Source organism: Lithobates pipiens, unplaced genomic scaffold, assembly GCF_037356315.1.
Source record: "Lithobates pipiens isolate NorthernLeopardFrog02 unplaced genomic scaffold, aLitPip1_a1.2 Scaffold_8, whole genome shotgun sequence".
Taxonomy (NCBI): Eukaryota; Metazoa; Chordata; class Amphibia; order Anura; family Ranidae; genus Lithobates; species Lithobates pipiens.
This window is the reverse complement of record NW_027507903.1, coordinates 183,006,506-183,033,535: the sequence shown is the minus strand read 5'-3', so window position 1 is coordinate 183,033,535 and position 27,030 is coordinate 183,006,506. Positions and strand designations below refer to the sequence as shown.

Genomic DNA, 27,030 nt, shown 5'->3' with positions numbered 1-27,030 from the left:
TCCTTAGCCCCCGTCACCCTCACCCCCCCTCATAGCAGTGTCCTTACCCCCCTTCATAACAGTGTTCTTAGCCCCCCTCACCTCCTCTCCATAACAGTTTTCTCACACCTCCTTTCTCTTTTACAACAGCGTTTGCAGCCACACGCACACAGCCTTACTTTCCAAAGGGCAGGTCTGGACAAAGGGTGGGAGCTGCCAAGCTTTTCTTGTCAAAGAGCTGGTGATTGGTTGCCAGGACTGCTCAGTGTCCTAGCAACCAACCACCCGCTTGGAGATCCTGCCCTAGGACCTCCCAGCCTGTCGCCTCTCCAGTCCTCTGCCATGCAGCAAGGATGACAGTGCAGCAGCTGGGGAAACTACAAGGTGGCCTGCAAGAAAGAAAGTCTAAGCTCCTAAACGGCATGACTGTCGCAGTCCCGGGGGGACTGTCACTCGGTCTGCATCCGGACCGCCATTTATTGATGCCTGCTTTACCGCATTGATGTCCCAGTGGGGGTGAAACACATCATCGAGAAGCTAGCTGGAATGTCTTAAAGTGTGACAAAGCATTAAAGTTAGCTTTTATGGAGGCGGTGTTCGATTTAATACTATATGTTCCTGCAGTACCTGGGAGAAAAATTGTCCCTGGAGGTGTGAGCACCTGAAAACTTTGAAGTACACAGTGTGAACGGTTCCACAACAAATTGTGAGCGCTTTGTAAATATTTTTGCGACACATAAACATTACATTAAACAAGTGGTTTTTCTGAATCCGATTTCTGGGAATGTGTGAGGGCGTGGCACATTTTGACATTGGCAGTACATTTTCCAGCTCATGTAAGTAAATAAAACAGTAAGTACATTTATTTAAAGATTATATAAAGCTACAATATAACCTCTTACCATTGCAGGATTCAGCAACACTCCATCAACAGTTCCATCAATTGCTTTCTTTCTTAGTCCTGATGCATTTTTAACATCTTTGAATAAAAGCAAAGTCACTTTATATTCAGGAAACAGTTCGAGGTTATAAGTTACATCCATTGTAATCTAGCTGTGAACGACCCCTGCAGATGTAGGATAAAAAGATTACACAGATTTATCTCATGACAAACCTCTATGCAAACACTTAGATGCTTTGCGATTCCTTATCAAATTAATATTTGATGCGTCTCCCCCTGGCCTTAAGGCTCCATGCACACTGAAGCTCATAAACTGACGTTTTTTGGGAGTTTTTTTTTTTTTTTTTTAACAGCTCATAAACATCTATGTTATCCTATGTGTCCATGCACACACAGACGTTTTTGGATGTTTATCAGCAGTGGATTTTATGGGGCCATAAAAATTGTGTTCAGGAGTCGTTTTTCTGACCACCAAACGCTCATGAATGTCAAACGCTCAAAAATCTGTCTCACCAGCGGGGTTTTTTTTTTTTTTTTTTTTTATGTTTTTGATCCATTGCAAAAACAAAAAACAAAAAAGAAACACTAATAAACGCTATTTCAAAAATGTTAAAAAATGTTAAGCTATTGACATTTTTATAACATTATTTTTACGTCTTGTGTGAATGGAGCCTTAAAACCACATTTATTCTCCCATGTACAGTAGCACACAATTAAGGATTTTGCAGCTGATAGCCCTCCTACCCTCCAGAGTTACTTCTTCATTTTTTGCACACGTTAAAATCTGCATTTACTATGAAACTGTTTAAAAGTTCCAGGGCATTAAATATTTAAAAAAAATGGTAGCTGCAATTTTTTATGTCACACCAGATTTGCGCAGCTGTTTATCAGATTTAAAAAAAAAAAGAACAACGAAAATGATTTTCATTAATTTTTTCCTACAAAATAAAAAAAGATGAGGTTATATGGAATTAATAGATACCAACTATGTCAGGCCTCAAAACTGCACGCCCCAGCACAAAATGGTGAAAAATTACAGTGCCAAAAAATTTTAATACGTGGAGATTAATGCCTTGTTTCCACTGAGCGGAACGGTTCAGTTCGGTACAGTTTGGAAGGGTTAGAATGGTCCGGCCTATTCAGGTGAGCGTTTCCACTGCAAGTCAGACCACCAGGGGCCATAAGGGGTTTAGAAAAAAATGCCTTTGACGTGAGCATTGACGTTTTTTCTGTCTGCCAATCAGTGGAATGTATCGTGTGATGCCAGTAGCTCCGCCCTAACAGCACCGCACCGTACCATTTTCTATGGCCCCACATCTGAAGCAGGACCATGAATGGTGCGGTATGGTTTGGTTGAATGGGCCGCTTTCATGATGGAAACACCCAAAATAGCGAACCGTACCGAACCAACCCGAACCGGACCGCTCAGTGGAAACGAGGCATTAGAAACCTTAGCATCTCATGAATTTAATAAGTGTTTAATGTTAACTATAAATAATGGCCCTAGAATTATTGCTCTCTGATGTTTGTGGTTTCAGCATGTGTGGTGAAGTTTCTGTTTTACATGCGTGTAAACACACTGTGCATGTGCTTGCATTTGCAGGGTAACAAGGTTGCTTTTATTTATTTTTTGTAATTAATTTATTATGATTCTTTTTATATTTTTAATTGAACTGTGTTGCTTATAAGCCCCCAATGGGATAGGATTAGGCAAGTGACAGCTACTCTTTATGCAGAGAGAAGAGAAGTATGGCCAAAGTTTGTTTGGTCAGATTTCTCCGTTGGGCCACAGGAGTGTGACCCAGATTCTGATGACAGCAGGTTAAAGTCTGCTGTCAGCTGATATCATAGAGCTGTTCTAGGCTCTGCAGGGATCCCGACAATAATGCCGGGATCCGCAAAGATGACAAACCTTCAGCTAGCTCAACCTCTCAGCGTGCCACTGAAAGCCTAAGTCAGCCGCTCTCATCCCCTCCACAGACCAGCGCTTCAGTTCAAGATGCAGAGCAGAGAGTGGTGACTTAGGCTACTTTCACACTGAGGTGCTTTACAGGCGCTATAATGCTAAAAATAGCGCCTGCAAAAGCGCCTTGAAAGGACCTCTCCTTCCACTCCAATGTGAAAGCCCAAGTGCTTTCACACTAGAGGGGTGCGCTGGCAGGATGGTAAAAAAAGGCCTGCAAGCGGCATCTTTGCAGCGCTGTAGGAGTGGTGTATAAAGCGCCCCTGCCCATTGAAATTAATGGGCAGTGCCGCCAAACCGTCGACAACCAGCCCTTTTGGGGGTTAAAAGCGCCCTGCTAGTGGCCAAAAATCTCAGCAAAAACGACAGTGAATCGGTCGTGACGGCTAAAATAGTGGCGCTTTAGTGCAGACGCCCCCAACGCCCCAGTGTGAAAAGTAACATTACAATCGCTACTCTATGCTCGTTGAAGACCGAGAACTGAACACTCAGCAGTCAAATGATCACTCAGTTCTCAGTCTTAGAACCAGCAGGGGGACAGCTGCAGCATTACATTTTATTAAAAATTACTTTTCCTTTTCAATTTGCGGCTCTGTAATTTTCTGTAAAATGCAATTTAGCTACCTGGACTGGACGGTGTACAGAATGCCCCCCAGAAATTTAATTTCTAGGTGCACCAAATGGAGAATTTGGTACCGAAATCGAAAATGCAAAATGCACTTAGCTGAAACAGACAGTTTTTTAAAAAATATTAATATTTTTATAAATATAATTACATTGTATTTGACTTCTTAATTAATATCATCAATTTAAATTAATATGAATTTATCGTTGCCCATTATTTGCACCTTTAGTGCAAGAAAAGCTCAAGAATGCAGTCTGCTGTCTCTTGTATCATGTCCTCAGTCTCTAACCATCTCTTGTATCACGTCTGTAATCTCTTACTTAAAGTGGTGTTCCACCTGCAACTTTGATTTTTTTTTTTTAAGTCAGCAACTACAAACACTGTAGCTGCTGACTTTTAATAAAGGACACCTACCTGTCCAGGGAGCCCCCGATGTCAGCCCCCCGAGGCCGTTCCGTCGATCGGGTGCAGGCGCTGCCATTCTAATTAAAGGAAACCGTCAGTGGAGCCTTGCGCCTTCACTGCCCGTTTCCTACTGCGTATGCACGAGTTGCGTGGAGCTCTTTGTGAATGGTCAGCTGTCTTCTGGGACACACACAAAGGTGCCAGAAGACGGGGGGGGGGCTTTCATTACAAGAGGATATGACATCCTGTGCCACGGACCAGATGGATCAGAAGTACAGGCTGTACTTCATAAAAAGGTACTTTAAAAGAAAAACAATACTATTTTACTATCCAAAAACCAGGGGTGGAGAGGTGGTCTTTCATTTAAGACCACCCCTCAAAAGTGGGTGGAACTCCGCTTTAAACTTAAATACGCTGCTAATAGTATTAGCAAAATTTCCATTCGGTGCACCTCTAGCAGATATGATACAGGAGATGTCCTGGCATTCGATCAGTGTGCCGTCTATCACAGGAGGCGGGACATTTTTACTGCGGCCACCCGGATAGTTCAGCTCCGTGACACAGGGAGATCACAGTTCTGCATAAAGGAGGGAGGAGAGGACGGATGACACCCCACAATGTGTGGCACCCGGGCAGACGCTATTGATGTAAAGGGACAGTTTTGGTTGCTATGGACAATCTCCAGTTTCCAGGCAGAAAGAACAGTTTTTATAATATAAAACTGCATGCAGGACACTGGGCAGACCACTAGGGTCAAAGGGGATGTGAAATAATTACATACAGCAATGTAATCTGTAAGATTACATTATACTGTATGTAATGTGTATGTTTTACTTTTTATTGAATTTGGCACCGTTCTCCGTCCCTGTGCGTTGCAACGCTCGCAGAGAACAGAGCTCGGGTCTGTGATAGATCGAGCTGAGGATGAGCCGCTCGCACAGCGGGGGGACATCGCTGGATCCAGGGGACAAGGTAAGTAAACTCATCCTGGATCCAGCGATGCGATCCCGAGTCTGGCTCGGGGTTACCGCTAATGGTACTGAATTTTCACCCCGAGCCAGACTCGGGAATACTGCCAGGGGGGTTAAAAGGAACCCCATATATACACGGGGTTTTGCACAGCGGTGCCATTGTGCCGCAGTATATGTACACGAGCAAAACCGCAACTGGTTAAAGCACCTCAAACCTGGCAGTCTGGCTTCCTATTCATCACTTTCACTTTTTAAAACAAATAGAAAACCAACACACAAGATATGTGCTAAGCTTTGGTAAAGCGTCAAAGAAGCATCAAAAACACATAAAAAAAGCATGTTAAAACAGTAGGCACTTTAATGTGTTTACTAATCAATGCAAATGTAAACTATCCCTTATTACATTAACAACGCCATTACAAGCAGAAATGTCAAGGAAGGCAGATTTTTCATAAGTGCTATCCAAGCTATTCTGCAGAAACTCAGAGAAGCAGGCAATGCTGACGACTAAAAAACAGTGGTCTGCCAAGGAATCTTAGCTCAGCAGACAAAAGATACATCATGTGCTGACATCCCTTTGCAGTCGGAAGACTGGCACCAATATAAGTATCCTGTGCAAAGTTTTGCAAAGTGCCATGTGTATGTGTATATACAGTTGTGCTCATAACTTTACATACCCTGGCAGAATGTATGATTTATTGGCTATTTTTCAGAGAATATGAATAACACAAAAACATTTCTTTCACTCGTGGTTAGTGTTTAGCTGAAGCCATTTATTATGAATCAACTGTGTTTACTCTTTTTAAATCATAATGGCAACAGAAACTACCCAAATCACCCTTATCAAAAGTTTACATACCCTGGTGATTTTAACCTGATAACATGCACACAAGTTGACACAAAGGGGTTTGAATGGCTACTAAAAAGGTAACCATCCTCACCTGTGATCTGTTTGCTTAAAATTAGTGTGTGTGTATAAAAGGTCAATGAGTTTCTGGACTCCTGACAGACCCTTGCATATTTCATCCAGTGCTGCACTGACATTTCTGGATTCTGAGTCGTGGGGAAATCAAAAGAATTGTCAAAGGATCTGCAGGAAAATGTAATTGAACTGTATAAAACAGGAAAGGGATATAAAAAGATATCCAATGAACTGAGAATGCCAATCAGCATTGTTCAAACTCTAATCAAGAAGTGGAAAATTAGGGTTTCTGTTGAAGCTAAACCACGGTCAGGTAGACCAACTAACATTTCAGCCACAACTGCCAGGAAAATAGTTTGGGAAGCAAAGAAAAACCCACAAATAACTTCAAAATGAAATACAGGACTCTCTGAAAACATGTGGTGTGGCTGTTTCAAGAAGCACAATAAGGAGGCACTAGAAAGATGGCCTGCATGGTCGAGTCGCCAGAAGAAAGCCATTACTACGCAAATGCTACAAAGTATCCCGCTTACAATACACCAAACAGCACAGAAACAAACATCAAACCTTCTGGCACAAAGTCATTTGGAGTGATGAGACCAATATTTAGCTTTTTGGCCACAACCAGAAATGCTACATTTAGGTAGAGGAGTCAAAAAGGCTTATGATGAAAGGTAACCATTTCTACTGTGAAACACGGAGGTGGATCGCTGATGTTTTGGGGATGTGTGAGCTACAAAGGCTCAGGAAATTTGGTCAAAATTGTTGGCAAGATGAATGCAGTATCGTATCATAAAATACTGGAGGAACATATGCATTCATCAGCCAGGAAGCTGCGCATGGGACGTACTTGGACATTCCAACATGACAATGATCCAAAACACAAGGCCAAGTCGACCTGTCATTGGCTACAGCAGAATAAAGTGAAGGTTCTGGAGTGGCCATCTCAGTCTCCTCCCCAGAGGGGCTCAATGATATTGAGGTCAGATCTCAAACGTGCAGTTCATGCAAGACAGCCCAATAATTTACAGGAACTGGAGGCTTTTTGCCAAGAGGAATGGGCATCTTTACCATCTTAGAAGATAAAGAGCCTCATCCACAAATATCACAAAAGACTTCAAGCTGTCATTGATGTTAAAGGGGGAAATACACGGTATTAAGAACTGGGGTATGTAAACTTTTAATAAGGATCATTAAATAAGGATCATTAAATAAGGATCATTTAATAAGGATCATTTAATAAGGATCATTTAACCACTTTCAGACCGGACCATTTTGCTGGTAAATGACCAGAGGTCTTTTTACACTTTGGCACTGCGCTGCTTTAACTGGTAATTGCGCGGTCATGCAATGTTGTACCCAAACAAAATTTGCGTCCTTTTCTTCCCACAAATAGAGCTTTCTTTTGATGGTATTTGATTGCCTCTGCGATTTTTATTTTTTGCGATATAAACGTAAAAAGACCGCAAATTTTGAAAAAAAATTATATTTTCTACTTTTTGTTATTAGAAAAATCCAATAAACTCAATTTTAGTCATACATTTAGGCCAAAATGTATTCAGCCACATGTCTTTGGTAAAAAAAAAGTCAATAATTGTATATTTATTGGTTTGCGCAAAAGTTGTCACATCTACAAACTAAGGTACGTTTTCTGGAATTTACGCAGCTTTTAGTTTACGACTGCCTATCTCATTTCTTGAGGTGCTAAAATGACAGGGCAGTACAAAACCCCCCCAAATGACCCCATTTTGGAAAGTAGACCCCCTAAGGAAATTGATAAGAGGCATGTTGAGCCCATTGAATATTTTATTTTTTTGCCTCAAGCGATTGAATAATGACAAAAAAAAAATTTTTTTATTTTTTTTACACAAAGTTGTCACTAAATGATATATTGCTCACACATGCTATGGGCGTATGTGAAATGACACCCCAAAATAAATTCTGCTGCTTCTCCTGAGTACGGGGATACCACATATGTGGGACTTTTTGGGAGCCTAGCCGCGTACAGGGCCCCGAAAACCAAGCACCGCCTTCAGGCTTTCTAAGGGCGTAAATTTTTGATTTCACGCCTCACTACCTATTACAGTTTTGAAGGCCATAAAATGCCAAGATGGCACAAAACCCCCACAAATGACCCCATTTTAGAAAGTAGACACCCCAAGCTATTTGCTGAGAGGCATGTTGAGTCCATGGAATATTTTATATTTTGCCACAAGTTGCGGGAAAATTACAAACTTTTTTTTTTTTTTTTTTTTTTTCACAAAGTTGTCACTAAATGATATATTGCTCATGCATGCCATGGGCATATGTGAAATGACACCCCAAAATAAATTCTGCTGCTTCTCCTGAGTACGGGGATACCACATATGTGGGACTTTTTGGGAGCCTAGCCGCGTACGGGGCCCCGAAAACCAAGCACCGCCTTCAGGCTTTCTAAGGGCGTAATTTTTTGAGTTCACTTCTCACTACCTATTACAGTTTTGAAGGCCATAAAATGCCAAGATGGCACAAAACCCCCACAAATGACCCCATTTTAGAAAGTAGACACCCCAAGCTATTTGCTGAGAGGCATGTTGAGTCCATGGAATATTTTATATTTTGCCACAAGTTGCGGGAAAATTACAAACTTTTTTTTTTTTTCACAAAGTTGTCACTAAATGATATATTGCTCACGCATGCCATGGGCATATGTGAAATGACACCCCAAAATAAATTCTGCTGCTTCTCCTGAGTACGGGGATACCACATATGTGGGACTTTTTGGGAGCCTAGCCGCGTACGGGGCCCCAAAAACCAAGCACCGCCTTCAGGCTTTCTAAGGGCGTTACAGTTTTGAAGGCCATAAAATGCCAAGATGGCACAAACCCCCCCCCCCCCCAAATGACCCCATTTTAGAAAGTAGACACCCCTAAATTTAGGGGTACACTAGTGAGACTAGGTAATAAATGGCGGGTGCCCTGAAACTATAAAAAAATAACTAACCAACCAGCGTCACCTGTAACAGTTATATGGTGATCACTGGTGAAAGGGTTAACTAGGGGGCAATCAGGGGGCTTTATGCGGTAGTATATGGGGGTCCCTGGCGCTATAAAAAGCTGCGGCGAACCTAAATACCTACCTGCCTAACTAGCGTCACCTGTGACACTAATACAGCGATCAGAAAAACGATCGCTTATTAGGCTGGGTTCACACTGGAGCGATGCGGGAACGCCACGAATGCGCGGCGGGTTCCCGCATCGCATGCCTCCCGGCGGCAGTTCACACTGCCCTATGCGAACTGCTGGGAGTGTCAGTGAAATGTTAATGACACCCCCAGATCAGTTCGCATATCGCAGTGCGATCTGCAAACTTGGATCGCATGGTGTGAACACCCATGCGATCCGATTCTGCTGCGGACCAAAAAAAGGGTCCCGTGCGAGTTTGCGGCGGGTGCGGCACGAATTCAGCCATACTATCTGTATAGCTGAACTCGAATCGCACAGAGATCGGATGTGATTTGCACTGCAGTGCGGTGCGAATCACATCCGTTCTCATAAACCGCTGCAATGTGAACCCAGCCTTAGTGACACTGGCGACGGGGGGTGATCACGGGGTTAAACCTTTATTGGGGGGGTTAGGGGGGTACCTTAGAACTAAAGGGGGCTAACCCTAACTGCCCTAACAGTTATTAGTCACAAATGACACCTGCCGGGTGATCAGGGGGTTAAACCTTTATTAGGTAATAAATGGCGGGTGCCCTGAAACTATAAAAAAATAACTAACCAACCAGCGTCACCTGTAACAGTTATATGGTGATCACTGGTGAAAGGGTTAACTAGGGGGCAATCAGGGGGCTTTATGCGGTAGTATATGGGGGTCCCTAGCGCTATAAAAAGCTGCGGCGAACCTAAATACCTACCTGCCTAACTAGCGTCACCTGTGACACTAATACGGCGATCAGAAAAATGATCGCTTATTAGGCTGGGTTCACACTGGAGCGATGCGGAAACGCCGCGAATCCGCGGCGGGTTCCCGCATCGCATGCCTCCCGGCGGCAGTTCACACTGCCCTATGCGAACTGCTGGGAGTGTCAGTGAAATGTTACTGACACCCCCAGATCAGTTCGCATATCGCAGTGCGATCTGCAAACTCGGATCGCATGGTGTGAACACCCATGCGATCCGATTCTGCTGCGGGCCAAAAAAAGGGTCCCGTGCGAATTTGCGGCGGGTGCGGCGGGTGTGGCGGGTGCGGCGGGTGCGGCGAATGGCTGAACTCGAATCGCACAGAGATCGGATGTGATTTGCACTGCAGTGCGGTGCGAATCACATTCGTTCTCATAAACCGCTGCAATGTGAACCCAGCCTTAGTGACACTGGCGACGGGGGGTGATCACGGGGTTAAACCTTTATTGGGGGGGTTAGGGGGGTACATTAGAACTAAAGGGGGCTAACCCTAACTGCCCTAACAGTTATTACAGTCACAAATGACACCAATGCAAAAAAAAAAAAAAAAAAAAAAAAAATGACATTGGTGTCACTGTGACTGGGGGGCAGGGGTAATTGGGGGGGTGATCGGGGGGTAAAGGGGGGGTGTGAGTGTGCCTGGCATGTTCTACTGTGTGTGGGATGTGTTGGTGCAACTCACTGATCCGCTCTCCTCCGTGTCGGAACGAAAAATACCGACACGGAGGAGAGAATACATCACTTCCTCTCCTGTGTTTACATTACAGGAGAGGAAGTGATGTCACCGGGGATTTCCATTCGTCGGGAGCGATCGCGAGGGGGTGGCCATGAATGAATGGCCGTCCCCTCGTCCGGGATCGCTCCCGAACGAAAACCGACCGCCGCAGGCACCGGGCGGGGGCCCGATCGGGCCCCCGACCCGCGGGAGGCAAAGGACGTACATGTATGTGCTTATGCCTGCCCGTGCCATTCTGCCGACGTACATCGGCGTGCGGCGGTCGGCAAGTGGTTAATAAGGATCAGGATCAAGGGTAGTTTCTGTTGCCATTATGATTTAAAAAGAGTAAACACAGTTGACTGATAATAAATGGCTTCAGCCAAACACTAACCATGAGTAAAATAAGTTTTTGTGTTATTCATATTCTCTGAAAAATGACCAAGAAATCATAAATTCTGCCAGGGTGTGTAAACGTATGAGCACAACTAGGTTCATTTTAACAGTGAGAGACAGAATAATAAAAAAAATCCAGAAAAACGCATTTCAAAAAAGTTATAAATTGATTTGCATTTTAATGAGTGAAATAAGTATTTGATCCCCTATCAATAAGATCCCTGGCCCCCAGGTGTCTTCTATACAGGTAACTATCTGAGATTAGGAGCACTCTCTTAAAAGGGAGTGCTCCTATCTATCTTCTAAGCAAAAAAAGTGTGATTCTCATTTTAGCCAGAATCGTGCAGCTCTACTTTCTACCCATCCTGCTGATCACCATCCAGCTGTGGCATCCACCTGGAGCTGGCAGGCTTTGCCAGCAGCCAGTATGCTCCCCTCTGGGAAATGACTTTTCTCCCCTCCATTTCCTTGGATGGTGATTGATGTTCAAACCATCTCCAGGCAAGCCACCCAGATGATTGTTTCCCCCCTTATCCACTCTGAGGTCACTGGTAAGGTTAACTACCATTTATTTTAGACTTTGACTGTAAAACAATTTTTTACTTTATGCATACAGTACTATGATGGAATTCATTTGATCATCCTTTCAGAGCGCTGCATTTTGTGTGTTTTTTTTCTTTTTGATGAGCAGACGCTATTGTTTTTTTCAAATTTAATTGTCTGAAGCTGTAGTTTGGCTCAGACTAAATTTCTCTAAAAGTTATGGTTTCTGTACCAGTCCAGCTGGGTTGCACTGATTCCCACCTGACTTTAGGTGTCCCTGTCAGCGTCTGTGGAGCAGCAGAAGGCTGGATGCATTGAATGCCACCTCTTGCTCGGAAATGGTTCGGTGGGTGTGGTTTCCCTGCTGCTCATTCTGGGAGAGGTTATTTAAGGTACAGACGCCATTTTTTTGGTTTGTTTTCCGGGGTCCATGATTCCAACCCCAGGGCCCTCCTGGCCTGGGGTCTGTAGCATGGTCTTGCACCTCGGGGCTGGCTGGCCCGAGGCTTCGCAAACTGAGAGTGTAGGCCCAGGAATGTCTTGGGGCCTACTGATCCAGGGGTGGTCCTGTGCTGTCTCGCCTGCGGGGAGAAGCCAAGAAAAGCTGGAGGATCCAGAGGAGGCTGGTGTCACTGAAGGAGCCTGGAAACTCAGTTTGAGGACGCAACCCAGATCAATATCCTTACAGTATCGCCGGGTCGGCTGAAAGAATCTGGTACTGTATGGTATTTCTTCCTAAAAACTCTTAAAAATCTCTAAGTTCAAGTAACAAGTCTCTGGCAGAGACTTTGTTTGGCATCTCATCGGCTGCTAGGTCAAGTGAGAGGGGCCTATCCGGTGATTGCTGGATCCAGTCTGTGGAGCTTTTTGTCCTCTGGATCTGACTGATACCTCTAACCCGCAATTACTAGGTGCCTGAACTCCCCCTTATCCTGTAACCCTCTATTGAAGGACTGCGTCTTGTGTCTTTCTTTGGTGTTACCCCTAAATAAATCTTCAAAAAGGTCCACGTGTCTGGTCTATCATCATTTGGGCTACTTTCCATGGGACTCCCTTAAGATGAAGAGGCGACGGTAAGCCCGAATAAAACCAGCAGCTCCTTTGGGGGTTAGTGCTATATATATATATATATATATATATATATATATATATATATATATATATATATATATATATATATATATATATATATATAGCGCTGGCTCCTGACAAGCAAGCGCTATATGTTTTTGAAAGTTAATATTCCTGAAACCACAGTTGGGTTTTAGGGCTAATTTTACTAAATTATGATTTCAGTACCAGTCCAGCTGGGTTGCACTGGGTTCTTCTTGGCCGCAAGTGTCGCTGTCACCGCCGGAAAGTGTGAGAGTGCAGTTTAGCTGGGTGTATTGAGTGCCACGTTTTTCTCTGAACCAGCCCAGTGGGAGTGTTCTCCTGCTGTGAATTCTGAGATGTGGTATTTAAGGTACTGACATCATGTGCTACAGGGTTCAGTTTCAGAAGATTTTTCTGTCTGTTTGGCTCTGGTCCTCCTGACCATCCCTCATGGCCCTCCTGGCCTGGGGTGTGGCTCCATGCATTTCCAAGTCTTGAGGCCGGATAGCCCGAGGCGAAGTAACTGCAGGGAGAGGCCTGAATGGATAGCAGGGCCTGGTGATTCAAGGGTGGTCCGGTGCCGTCTCATCTAAGGAGAGGACTAGCAACTGGAGAAGCATCCAGGGGAGCACTCTTCAGGAGAAGGCCATGTGCAAGGCTGGCTTCTCTAAAGGAACCTTCATGGATCTACACTCATACGGTATCGCTGGACCGGCTGAGAGATACTGGTACCGTATAATAGATAAATATATGTCCCTCAGTTACGCTCAAGTCTATGACAGAGACTTTTTCTCAAGTATTCTACATTCAAGTCCGTGGCAGAGACTTGACTTTACTTTACACCCTACCGGATGCTAGGCCTAGTGAGAGGGTTTCTATCCGGGGGTTGTTAAAATCCAGCTGTGAAGCGGTTATTCTCTGCATTTCTTCTATAAAAGACTTTCCATTTTTGACAGTCCAAAGTACCTGAACTTCCTCCTAACCATCTACCCTAAACTGAGAGATTCTATTTCTACTTCAAATAAATAACCCAAAAGAAGATTCAGTGTCAGTTTCTACATTTCTTTGGGCCATCTACCATGGGAAACCCTAGACGTATACGAAGTCAAGAAGCTGCTGGTTTGATTGGGCTTACCGTTGCCTTCTTCACCTCGATTTGTGTCTAGGGGTTCCCATGGTAGATGGCCCAGAAACTTTAGAGACTAACGACAGATCCGCTTAAAGGGATTTTTATTTGTAAAAAAAAAAATTTCGTTAACGAACAGTCTTAGTATAGGATCAGAGGGTTAGGAGGAAAGTTCAGGTACTCTTCGTGCCAAAGTCAATAATAAAGAACTCTCTTACTTTGACTAAATCCAGAGAATAGCCATTCACAGCTGGATGTTCACTCAAGTTGGATAGTCCCTCTCTCACAAGGCCTAGCACCCAACAAGGTGCTTAAATCAGGAATAAGTCTCTGCCACAGACGTTGTTGTAGAACATGTAGGAAACTAGGACTTGTAGAACACTCGTGTGATACCTGGATCTTTCAGCCGGTTTGGCGATACCCACGAGATTGGATTCACTTAGGTCCTTCAGCCTCACCAGGCTCTTGCTAAGAAGCCAACCCATGGCCTTCTTCTGAAGAGTCCTCCCCTGGATAGCTTCGAAGTTGCTGGGCCTCTCCACAACCAGAGATGGTGCCGGACCACCTCGGAATCCTTTCTTTAGTCTCCTTGTCCCCAGCTAGCCAGCCCCGAGACATAAGGTCGGGTGGATCCGCACCCCAGGCCATAGCCTTCCTGAGGGCTGGTCAGGAGGACCAGGACCATGCAGTCAGAACATACTTCTGGCCCGGAAACCCGAACCACGTGACATCTGCATCTTAAGTACTCTCTCCCAGAAAGCACAGCAAGAGTGACACTCCCACTGGGTGGGCTCCGAGAGAAAATAAATTTAAAGCACCCAACCAGACTGTGGTTCCATGCCTGCCAGAAAAGACAGTGCCCCCGGTGGCCAGGCTGAACACCCTATAGTCCAGTCAGACTGATGCTGAGGACAAAATTTGGAATAATTATACCCAAACCAAACTGCAGTTCAGGTGTAACATTAAATTTCAAAAACATTGTGCATGCTCTTCAGGAGCCGGCGCTACAATATATATATATATATATATATATATATATATATATATATATATATATATATACACACACACTTTGGTAAAAAAAAAATCCCAATAAGCATCTATTGATTGGTTTGTGCTTTTGCGGTCTGATCTATTTATGGAATTTTTTTAATTTTTTTTTTTTACTAATAATAGCGTTGATCAGCAACTTATAGCAGGACTGTGATATTGTGGTGGACAAATAGGACACTTTTTGGGTGCCAGTGACATGAATACAGTGATCAGTGACAGTGCATATTTTTATCACTGTACTAATGACACGGGCTGGAAAAGAGTTAACATCAGAGGCGATTAAAGGGTTAACTGTGTGCATAGCTGTTTTTTTTTTTTTACTGTAGTGTGGGAGGTACGTTTACTAGGGGAAGGCATAGATTGGTGTCTCTGCCTTGCAGAGACACAGAATCCCTGCCTTCCCTACTGACAGATCGCCGTTCTGCCTGTGTACAGAATGACCAGTGGGTGGCGGCAGACATCGGTGATCAGCTACCGCTGTGTAGGATCACAGCGGGAGTAAGCCGATGCGCCCAATACCCGGAAGTGCAGGATCACGTATATATACTCAAGAACGGCTAGAAAAACATGCAGTAAAAAAAAACACGTCGAGGTCTCTGCCCAAAAAGGTGCGGAGGCTTCTTTGGTCGCATACAAGAAAACAGACTGTCCAATCCTGTGACTGCTGTCGCATGTTTACGCCATGCGCAGGTGTGAACGAGGCGTTGGAATAAAGGACATAAATATAAATACTTCTCACAACTCCCACCCAGCTCTCTTCTCTACAGTCACATAATATCTATGGTGGTCTATTGTCAACCTCTTAGAACTCACCTGGAAGACAGACACAAGCCCTGAACCCGCCAACACTCCACCTTCCATATACCACAACGTCCCTCAGTTTAGGCAGCAGACCATCTACAATTCCAGCGTGCTCCAGACCTCTCCACCGGAGGGGACGCACAGAAAGGCGGAACCTGTGGGCAGAGCGGAGCACGGACAGTGATCCAGGGTGCACCGAGGCGCCGGGAAGTCTGCAGTACGGCTCGGATTGGCTGGCGGAAGGTGTCTTTGGTATGAGAGCTCTATTATTATCATTATGGTGCTGGGAGAACTGAGCGCCGCCTCGCTACGAGAGCTCAATCCATCTCTGTCTACTATTGTTGGAATAATAGAATAAGGAAGGGAGTCCCTTACTGACAGGTCTTTACAACCATGCGTAATGTATCAAAGTTCCCCCTGATTTTCTGTCTGAGTGACAGATCGGGTGAAGGTTGGGACTTGAATGATGTGTTTGTTTTCTTCCTGTCCTGGTGACCCTAAAGACTGGCATTTCTCAAAATAGTGACTGGGTTTATCACCATTTACCGTCCTGGTGACACCGGTTGCTGTCATTTCATGACCCAGGTTGCTGGCATTCCCCCGGTTGCTTGCATTCCATTCCCCTCCCCCCCCCCCCCCCGGTTGCTGCCATTCCCGTCCCACTGGAACAGGAATAAAAAGGGAGGAAAAATCTCTACAGTGGAGTCAAAGAATTCAACAATCCAGCCATAAGAAGCCTCCTGTGTGGTGCAGTGGGAGGAAGCCCACAGAGGGGACACACTGTCTGACAGCTGGATGGGCCTGGTGCTGTGAGAAAGAAAACCACCTTCTTGCTGCCCTCTGGAGGGTTTAATATTCAGCTTCTTATTTTTCTCTGCCCACTGCCTGGATTTTGGTCTACTAGTGGCACAGTTACATTAAAGTATAACCAAGGGAAACTATTTTTTCTTTAGTTTTGGATGGAGTGTAGAGGGATTAGAACGCCTGTCAGGTTTTTGTTGCTCTCTGTATCCCCGTTAAGGAGATTCGCCCTCTCTATTTGTCCTTTTTACCATTATCATTGAAAGTAAAGGAAAATCCTATATTTTGGGTTGTCCCAGAAAAGCAATAGAGGTGAAATCTTCCAATGGGGACACTAGTTCTGGTCTGGGTGGATTTCATTTCAAAACAGAAACTACTACATGCCAAACCACTGCAATGTGAACCTAGGCTTGACCATGATTTTAAATCACTAGTAAAAAGGCTTGATTTTTAATCATAATTTTTAAAGAGCAACTGTCATCTGTCTCGCAGAGGCTCCTCCTCTTCTGACCTGCTGTTGACTCACCGACATTCCCATACACTTAACAGGCCCAGCCATGATGGATCTGAAATGACAGGTGCTCTTTAAATGTAAGGACTTACTGTTGCTGGTAGTTAGAATCTTTTAATATTTGCAAACAAAATGAAGGTTTCCTATATAGAACTATAAGCTGTCATGTTAGTAAAACAGCGATATCAGAACCAATTCAATCATACAGTTTGAAGTGTACATAGATTTGCAAAACAATGGGATAAAAGAATATTCTTGAACTCTTCTTTTTTTTTTTTTTTTTTTTTTTTTTTTATCTCGTGCTTACTGTGAAATTGTGTGAATGCAGTGGATGTTATCTCGGCTTGCAGAGCTTGGATTCATTGAATGAGTTTACCAAAAATGTAAATATTGCAGAATATGCAGCCTTATGCTACATAAATAAGCTCCATTTCATGCTGAATAAACTAAATTATTAATCTTAAATAGAAATCTCTTTAGATAGATTTTTTTACTCCAAAAGCTTTTTATTAAAAGAAATTTTGATAAAAAAAATCAGATTTTGGATTTTTTTTTTTTGTGAGTGTATACATATGTTATGGTTTTAAAGCTTAACCACTTCCTTCCCCACCCATAGTCAAATGACGTCCACAGGAGGGATCTCCCATCCTGTGCGGACATCATATGATGCATATGATGTCCTCGGCTTCCCAGCGGTCTAGGGAGGCATGCCCACCACGTCAGTCGGGAGCCGTTGCGTGCCCCTGGTGGCCGCGATGTCCGCCGTGGCACCCGCGATTGCGGGGAGAGATGATCATGTGATGTGTTCCCAGTACAGAGGAACACCGATCGGTCTTTTCTCCCTGTGAGTCCCCTCCCCCCTACAGTTAGAATCACTCCCTAGGTAACACATTTAACCTCTTGATCCCGCCCCCCTAGTGTTAACCCCTTCCCTGCCAGTGCCATTTATACAGTATTCAGTACATTTTTATAGCACTGATCACTGTATAAATGTGAATGGTTCCAAAATAGTGTCAAAAGTGTCTGATATGTTCACTGCAATGTCACAGTCACAATAAAAATCGCAGATCGCCGCCATTACTAGTAAAAAATAATAATAAAAATGCCATAAATCTATCCGCTATTTTGTAGACTGTATATAACTTTTGCACAAACCAATCAATATACGCTTATTGTGATTTTTACCAAAAATATGTAGAAGAATATGTATCGGCCAAAACCGAATAGAATTTTTTTTTTTGGATATTTATTATAGTAGCAAAAATTGTGGTTGGTTTTTTTTTTTTTTTTTTTTTTTTTTTTTTTTCGACCTTGTCACTCTTTTGTTTATAAAAAAAAACGCATAGGTGATCAAATACCACCAAAAGAAAGCTCTATTTGTGGGGAAAAGATACAAATTTAACTTGGGTACAGGGTTGCATGACCGCGCAATTGTCATTCAAAGTGCAATAGCGCTGAAAATTGGCCTGCGCAGGAAGCGGGTGAAAATGCCCTGTATTGAAGTGGTTAATACATTTTTGGAATATTGTGCAATGATGATCATTTTTATATTGCATGAGAGAGGTGAATCTGGTGCAGGTATATGGAGGAATATTGCTGTATCTGCTGAGGTACCTTATGGAAAAATCCATACAGAGAATTGAAAGAACTGTGTGTTGATCAGGCTCATATTCCACCATCTGGTGAGTGCAAATTCTGGAAGGTGGTGGCAAATCACAGGTGATTGAGTGAACTATCAATACATCCATTATTTGGCATGAAGAAGCTCCTTTTAACCACTTTAGCTCTGGAAGGTTTTACCCACTTCCTGATCAGGCCATTTTTTGCGTTGCTTTAACTGACAATTGCATGGCCGTGCGATGCTGTACCCAAATAAAATTTGTCTTTTTTTTTCTTTTTGGTAGCATTTCATCACCTCCGCGGCTTTGTATTATTTGCGCTATCAACAAAAAAAAGCTGACAATTTTGAGTAAAAATTTTTTTTTTTCTACTATAAAACCTTCCCAATAAAAAAATGAATTTCTTCATCAGTTTTGCCCTAATATGTATTTTTTTGAGATAGAAAGGGCACACATAGTGTGCCGTTAATGAAAATACCTAGTGCGCAATCACGCCTGACGTCACTCAAATTTGCAGGACGTTTTCACAGGCAGCGATCAGCTGCCTGTTCTATCTAGATTACAGAGAGATAAAGTTGTATTGGAGGGTTTACAACCATTTTCAGGGTCCTTTCACACAGGGCGGATCAGTGGTTATCCGCCCCGTGGATATCCGCTTGCTCAGCAGGGATTATCGGAGTGATCTCCGCTGAGCAGGCAGAGGACAGGTCTGTATCTGCACACTGCGCAGGGACAGACCTGACACAGCGCCGCTCTCCCCTGTGGGAGATCGGGTGACGATGGACCGCAGTGTCCATCGTCACCCGATCCGATCTGATGACGGATGGAAAAACAGCTTTTTCCTCCGTCACACTTTTTTGGATCGGAGCGGGTCGGATGTCAGCAGACATGTCACCGCTGACATCCGACGCGTCATAGAGCTCTATGGAGCATCCGTTCAGGTCTGCCTGAAAAACTGACAAGTGGATCTGAATGGATCGGTAGTGTGAAAGGGGCCTAAGTGTGTCCCTGGGAGATGCTTACTGTGTGGGGGATGGATACACTGGAGGAAAAGAGAGCTGAAACATAAGATCTCTCTTTTGCTCCCTCCTAGATCAGCGGTTTGCATTGTTTACATAGGCACACTGCTGGTATGTCTGTCTAAAGAAAGATCAGTGAATCGCTGCGGCTACCGGACCCACTGATTGGCTCCTGCTGTGCCCAATCACAGCGGGAGTGGCGAGAGTGCCCCCTACACCACGTGCACAAAATCGCGTACAGGTATGTGACTTTGCGCAGTGAGGCCACCCTGCCGCAGTTTATATGCGATGGGCGGTGCGGACGCGGTTAAAGTACTGTCATTGGGACTATAAAATGTATTTTTTTCAGGCACATGTCATGGTGTTTAGATATTTAGAAATTCACTGTCGATTGATTGGAGCACTAAATTATTGCATATAGGTTGGCGCAGATATCTACCTATAAGTACTATATTAGGCTTTTCTTCCACTTTAAGTTTATAATTTCTACATTTGGTAGAGAAGGAAGGCAAAACAAAGCATGTTGTGCAATTCTTATCCCACCAGAAAATATCTCCTCCTCACCCCATTTATTCAGGGTCCTTCATACTGGTAGGTTCCATTCACACCTCAGCATTTTGTAGCTTGAAGCTCCAAAATGCTGGAAGAGAAGAAAAATCCATTATTCTCTATGGCGTTAGTTCACATCTCCACTACAAGTCGCCTGAAACTAAGTTCTGGAGTTTTTTTTTTTGTAGCGTGAATCAGGCAGATTGGTGAATTTTTTAAGCCTTTTTCATTCCGTAGAAATGCTTGGAAGCACTTGATTCGAGTATTTTTGTGTGTTTTTATGCTCAAATGCAATAATAAAATATAATCAATAAAATAAAAAAATCCAAACCCAAATATTAAACTCTAATCCCAAACATTAAACCCTAACCATACAAAATAAGTAAATACATGACAAATTAACCCCTAAGCCTAACCTTTTTAAACCCTTAACCCCTTCTAAAAAAAAAAAAAAAAAGTAGAAGAAAAATGAAATAATAAAAGCGGATGAAAAACCTAGCAACAAATGATAAATCGTGTATTTTTCTCTATTGGCTAATTTAGAAAAATGCCACAGCTCAAAAACGCTTTAAAAATGCTGTACACGAACGCTCAAAAACACACAAAAATGTGACACTCAGGTATGAATGAAGCCATAAGTAGCAGGGGTTCATGGAGACAAGTGTCTGTAATTGGGAAATTTGGAGCCTAGGTAATTTAGTAGGGCTACACAATGAGGAGATGATTGGGACAAAGGTGAGGTGCTTGATCAGTTCTATTAAAAAACCCACATAGTGTTTTGTCTTTTTGTCATTTTAATAGTGTTTAATGTACTACTTTGGCAATCTGCAAGGTTTCCAAGATTTAAGGCTGCATAGCTTAAAACAAGGTATCCAATGCATAGATTGTTGCCTAAAGAAGCCAACAGTCTTGGGGAATTGTGTGCATAAATTGGTATTGTTTTGAAAAAGCAGAGGAGGTTGAAGAAAGCCATCCTCATTCACATTCCAGTTTGTCTGTTATACAACCTTGCAAGGACAACAACTGATAGTACTTGAAGCAGTAATGAAAGTGAGGGAGTCAGGGGACTGTAGCACAGGACTCATCATTGAATTCTTTTTTCATCTGTTGTCTTTATTGAGAAAACACATGAGGATCTAAGCTCCTTGATAAATTGCCCAACACCATGATTTGACAGGAGATGAAATTTCATTAAAATCTGGTCATGTGAAATTTCTTTTTTTTTTGTCTTGAGCTTGACAAATGTGCCCCTCTCCCACCCCATTAAGGCTTTTTTCCCAAGCGCAGCTCTAAAGCCTCCTACACACAATCGGATTTTCAGCAGGGAATTGTGTGTTGACAGACTGTTGGCCTAAAATCTGGCTCTCAGTACGCCCCATCAGACAATTGTCCAAATGTTGGATTGCAGGCTGGTACATTTTTGGAGGACAACGGTCTGTTGTCAGATTTTCCTATCATCTGTACACACGTCCATCACACAAAAGTTGAAAGTACAAACACGCATGCTCAGAATCACTGCTCACCAAACACAACATTAGCAGAAGGTGCCCAAAGGGTGGCGCTCAACAGCTGAAATTCCTCGTAGTACGTCACTTCGGTCGTGTTTGTTGCCCGAAAGTTGTGTATTGTTTTGTATGCAAGACAAGTTCCTGACACAGCCCGTCAGACAAAAGTCTGAGGCTTTGTTGGCCAACAATCTGATAGTGTGTACCACACTTTAGCCTTTTCTAAATATCTGAAACAGTAAATATGGTCTATGAGCAGACTAAAGGCTGATGACATTATCTGCAGGAACATTTGGCTTTTTTACCACAACTTTTTTGATGTAAAATGCTGTGTGTACACTGGGGCACATATTTATTTCCTCTAATGGTCTTTTCTCTTCCAGACTTGGACTGTTGTATCGTAAAACGAAAAAATGGAGAAACTTGAAGGCTATTACTTTTCTGCTCTGTTTAGTGGCTGTTTTCTTTTATCCAGCCTACTGTTCTCAAAAATCACACGAGAACAGAGAGACCCATACATGGATGAAATCTTTCACATCCCCCAAGCTCAGCAATACTGCCAGGGACACTTTAATCAGGTAAGTGTAAAAGTATTGTGAACTCAAATTGGTTCTAAAGGTAAAATGTATTTTTCTCCAATCGTCTTCCAGGGCAGCATCCTTCCTGTAGGAAACGCATTAGTCCACCATTATAAATTTGTTAGTCTCACCTGTGTGCCTCAGTTGTTTTGTGTTTCCTACGGACCCACAGGAGCTGCAAATGTTTGTTATTTTATCCAGACTCTGTGCTTTCTGCAGGGGACTCCCTAAGCAGCATCCCATTCAGCCCCGCACTCCAAGTGCTTTAGAGGTTCCCTCGGTGTGAGAGCGACCTGTCCGCTAACCCTCCTACCCGCCTATCGTATTCCACTCGCATCCCTCAGATATCTCTGCAAAATCCCCTCGTTTGCGGTCCTGGGAGGTATAGAAAGAGAGACCGGACACATCATTTCCGGTCCCGTGGTCCCGTAGGCAGCCATCTTGATGGAGGCTGGAGCTTCCAGGGCAAGCACTAGAGTGAGTCGGTTCCCGGTGACATCACTTCTGGTCGGCTGCAGCGTGATTTTAAACTGTGCAATTGCATTGTACACCGCTTACTTGCAGGCAAAGGCCCCAGAAGAAAAAAGGGCGCATATCAGAGCAAGGCACGCACCTCTTGCGGTCATTGGTTTTTCCCAGAGTGAAAAAAAAAAACACTATGCCAAAAATTCAGAAAATGGTGGCTAAGGAGTCGAAAGGCTTCCTTAAGGACATGCTTAACGCCTTCAAAAAGGAAATAAAGAGCACTATTGGGCCATAATGCTCAGCAGTAGAGAAGCTAGAGGTGCCAGCAAGCTCTAGCCAAACCAGTACCCCATGTACCAGCAATGTATATATCCCCTTGGGTAGCAGGGAAGAGGCAAATCGGCAAGAACAGATGATCTATTCAGATAACTCTGAACAAGAGGCCGAGGGTGGCTTATGCTGGGATTCCGTGGAGGATGACTTGGCAAAAGACATTGATAATCTTCTAAGGCACGGTCTCATCTAGAGCAAATTGTCATGCGACTTAGGACTGGAAAGTGGCATGACAAGTCATACCCCATGACTTCCAATGAGTACCTTCATATCTATGCGACTTCAAAGTGGTATTTGCACTACTTTGGTCCCACTTTGATGCGAATTGAGGTCCATAGACATCAAGATACACAGACATGGTTTCAAGTGGCATCAAAATTGCATCAAAAAAATCATCAGACTTTCAGGTCGCAATAGTGGAAACCTAACCTAAAGGATATAGCAGACACACTGGGTATCAAAGAGTAACCCTGTTAGCTGGCTGTCTCAACTGCAAGAGTTGCAAGGAGATATGCCAAGGGAAGAATTTGTGAAGACCATTCCCACACTAACCAGAGTGGCAGCTTTCCTAGAGGATGCCTCGGCTGATATAGTAATATCTTCTAGGGCCACAGCCTTAGTGAGGAGAGCCCTGTGGCTGAAAGTCATGGAAGGGGACATCGCCTCCAAGAATAGGCTGTGCGGGATCCCATTCATAGGAAATTTTCTGTTCAGGTCAGACCTGTAAACGGTCCTGGACAGGACTGAAGTGAAGAACAAACGGTTCCCCCAAGCAAAAAAGAAGCAGGGGAAGGCGCCCTTTTTTTTGTCATTCTAGGAGATTTAACATGGAAGCCGCTCAACAAAAGAGCAGAGGTATTCTTGGTCACAATAGACTTGCAAGACGCCTACTTACATGTACCCATAAAGAAAAGTCATCAAAGATACCCAAGGTTCCTGATCCAAGGGGCCGTGGCCACCCTGCATCTTCAGTACACATCTTTAGCCTTTCGGCATCTCTTCTGTGCCCAGAATCTCAAAGATTATGGCAGAAGAGCTAAAGGGCCTGAGACTGCAAGGCATAGGCGTGATACCATACCTAGACAATCTGCTGTACTCTGCAGATACAGCAAAGAACTATAAAACAACCTCTGCAAAGATTTCCTATCCACAAAACTTGGGCTGAATAGTGAAAAAAAAAAAAATAGTGTATTGAAGTGTAAATGCAGTGAAGCTGATGTTGATTATTGCACTATTGAAAACTCTATTGCTGTTTGCACCAATTTGTGTTTTCTAGTTTGGGAAAGAGCGGCAAAGGTGTGTGTGTGTGTGTTTTTTATTTTATTTTTGTATTTTTTTGTCCTCTTGGGGAATTTTTTTTTTTTTTTTTTCAGTTTCTGTCCCACAACAGTATGCAAAAAGAAATTTCTCCAAAGCCTAGGTAAATCTCCTCTTGGACAGTTGTCACCAGAACAGGCATCCCTATTTACCGTATATACTCGAGTATAAGCCGAGATTTTCAGACCCTTTTTTTTAGGCTGAAAGTGCCCCCCTCGGCTTATACTCGAGTCACGCAGATCAGGTAGGCAGACGGCGACCATTCCACTATTTAAAAGCCTCGCCTCCCTGTCTGTGATAGGCGGAACACTCAATTTCCCAGCAGTCAGTGTTCCGCCTATCACGGACATCCGCTCATTCTCATACTACGGACGAGGATGAGAGGATGTCTGTGATAGGCGGAACACTGACTGCTGGGAAATTGAGTGTTCCACCTATCACAGACAGAGAGGCGCGGCTTTTGAACAGTGGAATGGCCGCCGTCTGTCAGACGAGGAGGAGAGGTGCGGCATGGCACACAGAGGCTGCAGAAGGCAAAGAGACAGGTAGGCTGCGATGGACACAGGGAGGGACGGGACACGGGCATGGACGGGACACGGGCATGGACGGGACACGGGCATGGACGGGACACGGGCATGGACGGGACACGGGCATGGACACGGGCATGGACACGGGCATGGACACGGGCATGGACACGGGCATGGACACGGGCATGGACACAGGGAGGTATGCAGCTGCAGATGGGCATTGTTGACCCTCTTTTCCACTCTTTTAAGCTGTAACAGTAGCTGTTGCATGTCTCACCCTCGGCTTATACACGAGTCAATAAGTTTTCCCAGTTTTTTTGTGGTAAATTAGGGGCCTCTGCTTATATTCGGATTGACCTATACTCGAGTATATACGGTAAATATCTTGCCTCCCCTCCTGTTCCTGGGACAATGCTAACATTGTGGATTTTCCATTGCTTTTTTGTACTGGAGGTAAATGTAACCGGCCGAAGAGAGTAGATCTTCCTAATGAGGGTTCAGCACTATAAACCTGACAGATTTTAACACTTTCATATGCTATCCGAAAATAAAACCATATGGCTTGCTGAAATGTAGGTGTTTGCAAACATTTGTTGATGTAAGGCACTACGTCTGTCTTGTCGCTTGTAACGTGTAAATGTAGGCAGATATACAACACCCCAGTTTAATTCTGTTTTGCATTCAATCAAAAAAATTGTTTGCATGCAATTAATTTTTAACTACTTGCCGACCACTCTCAGTAAATATTTTATATTGCGAGCGGGCGGCAAGTACAGGCACAATCGTGTATATGTAGGTGATGGCTTTCCATGTTTGGGGCCCCCTGCCGACCCGTGCTGTGAATAGGGACAACACGAGTTTGGCAGCAGTTTTTCGGCTGAAACCAGCTGTGTCCAATCACACACAGGGTTCTTTGTTTACAAAAACACAGAACTCTTTGTACGGTGAAAAGCGATCTGGCTGTCCTTTCTTCTTCCGCCTTCTCCCCCGTTGTGCTGTAAGTCGCTGATCGCTACCTTTACCAGTATTGTGTCAGCTGCATAAATTCCAGTATATATTCCAAAGCTTGTAGACGCTATAAACTGATTAAATTTACACTTAATGGGATTTTTCTTTTTACCAAAGATCTGTAGCAGAATGCATTTTGGCCTACATTTTTGAAGAGGTATATAATATATCATTTTTGGTCTTTTTTTTTGTTAGCGATTTAAATGCCACCAAAAGAGCGCTCTATTTGTGTGAAAAAAATATTTTTATTTGTGTTCAGTGTGCAATTGGCAGTTAACCCCTTAGCGCCAACCATAGGCACATATGTGGCCTTGGCTTTAAGGGGTTATATTGGGACAATTTTTTTTTATTTTTTTTTGAGCAGGTGGTCGGCTCTTTAGGGATAACAACCAATGCAGCTAAAAGCCAATTGGCTGTTATCCCGAAGGGGCGGGAGGGGACGTCCCAGGCCTCCCGTCCCACCGGGAAACCTGAGCCACGATCCAGCACTTCCACCAGCTTGAGTGAGAATGGAGGGAAGCCGGGATCAGCTTTGATCAAGTCTCCTATGTGTAAACACAGAAGCAATGTCACAACGCCATTTCCGGTTTACTCTTTGAAGTGTAAATGAGGGTTTTAGGGTCTTTTAGATCCCCCAATCCCTCCATAAAGAGTACCTTTCACTAGAGCTGCACAGTTGATCGTTAAAAAATCGTGATCTCGATTCAACCCTCCTGACTATCTCTATAGCAGTTTGCCGATTTATTTCATATAACAAGTGGAGAGACTTATCTGCTCACTCAGCTGTCAAAAGAAAACATCCAGGCAGTCTGCCAAGTTTTTAACATGAAACATTGTAACTAACTCTTCCTTCTTAGATCAAAGGGATGCACTTCTGTGTTAAAAAAATAAATCCAGGCAGTCTACCAAGTTTTAACCACTTAAAGTCTAAATCTTTTTCTGACACTTGTTTCTTAAGATTTAGGCCGGGTTCACACCGCTGCGATGCGGGAACGCCGCGAATCCGCATTACTCCCGCCGGCAGTTCACACTGCCCTATGCGGACGGCTGGGAGTGTCAATGTTATGTTAATGACACCCCCAGATCCGTCCGCATATCGCAGTGCGATCTGCCGACTCGCACAGGAATCGGATCGCATGGTGTGAACCCCCATGCGATCCGATTCTGTTGCGGACCAAAAAAAGGTCCCGTGCGAGTTTGCTGCAGGAGCGATGCGAATTCAGCCATACTATCTGTATGGCTGAACTCGGATCGCTACGGAGATCGGATGTGATTTGCGGTGCGAATCACATCCGGATCTCCCCCTGCAGCAGTGTGAACCCAGCCTAAAATCAATATTTTTTGCTAGAAAATGACTTG

At 43.9% G+C, this 27,030-nt stretch overlaps 2 protein-coding genes across 3 annotated transcripts in view; one reads left to right on the top strand and one right to left on the bottom strand.

Moving 5' to 3' along the window:
- TPRKB (TP53RK binding protein) overlaps positions 1 to 15,611 on the bottom strand; it is a 50,627-nt gene extending 35,016 nt beyond the window's left edge. Inside the window, exons 1-2 of the mRNA XM_077471396.1 lie at positions 15,452 to 15,611; positions 882 to 1,045 (exon numbers count right to left, since the gene is read on the bottom strand). Coding sequence (XP_077327522.1) covers positions 882 to 1,022 — 141 coding nt within the window. The 5' untranslated portion in view covers positions 1,023 to 1,045; positions 15,452 to 15,611. The remainder of the gene's footprint in view (positions 1 to 881; positions 1,046 to 15,451) is intronic.
- Positions 15,612 to 15,616: 5 nt separating this feature from the next.
- The window catches only part of ALG10 (ALG10 alpha-1,2-glucosyltransferase), a 33,163-nt gene continuing 21,749 nt past the window's right edge, over positions 15,617 to 27,030 (top strand). Inside the window, exons 1-2 of one of the 2 annotated variants that reach the window (XM_077471395.1) lie at positions 15,617 to 15,691; positions 21,827 to 22,021. In XM_077471395.1, the coding sequence (XP_077327521.1) occupies positions 21,857 to 22,021 (165 nt within the window). In that variant the 5' untranslated portion in view covers positions 15,617 to 15,691; positions 21,827 to 21,856. The other variant, XM_077471394.1, reaches the window with a different exon arrangement.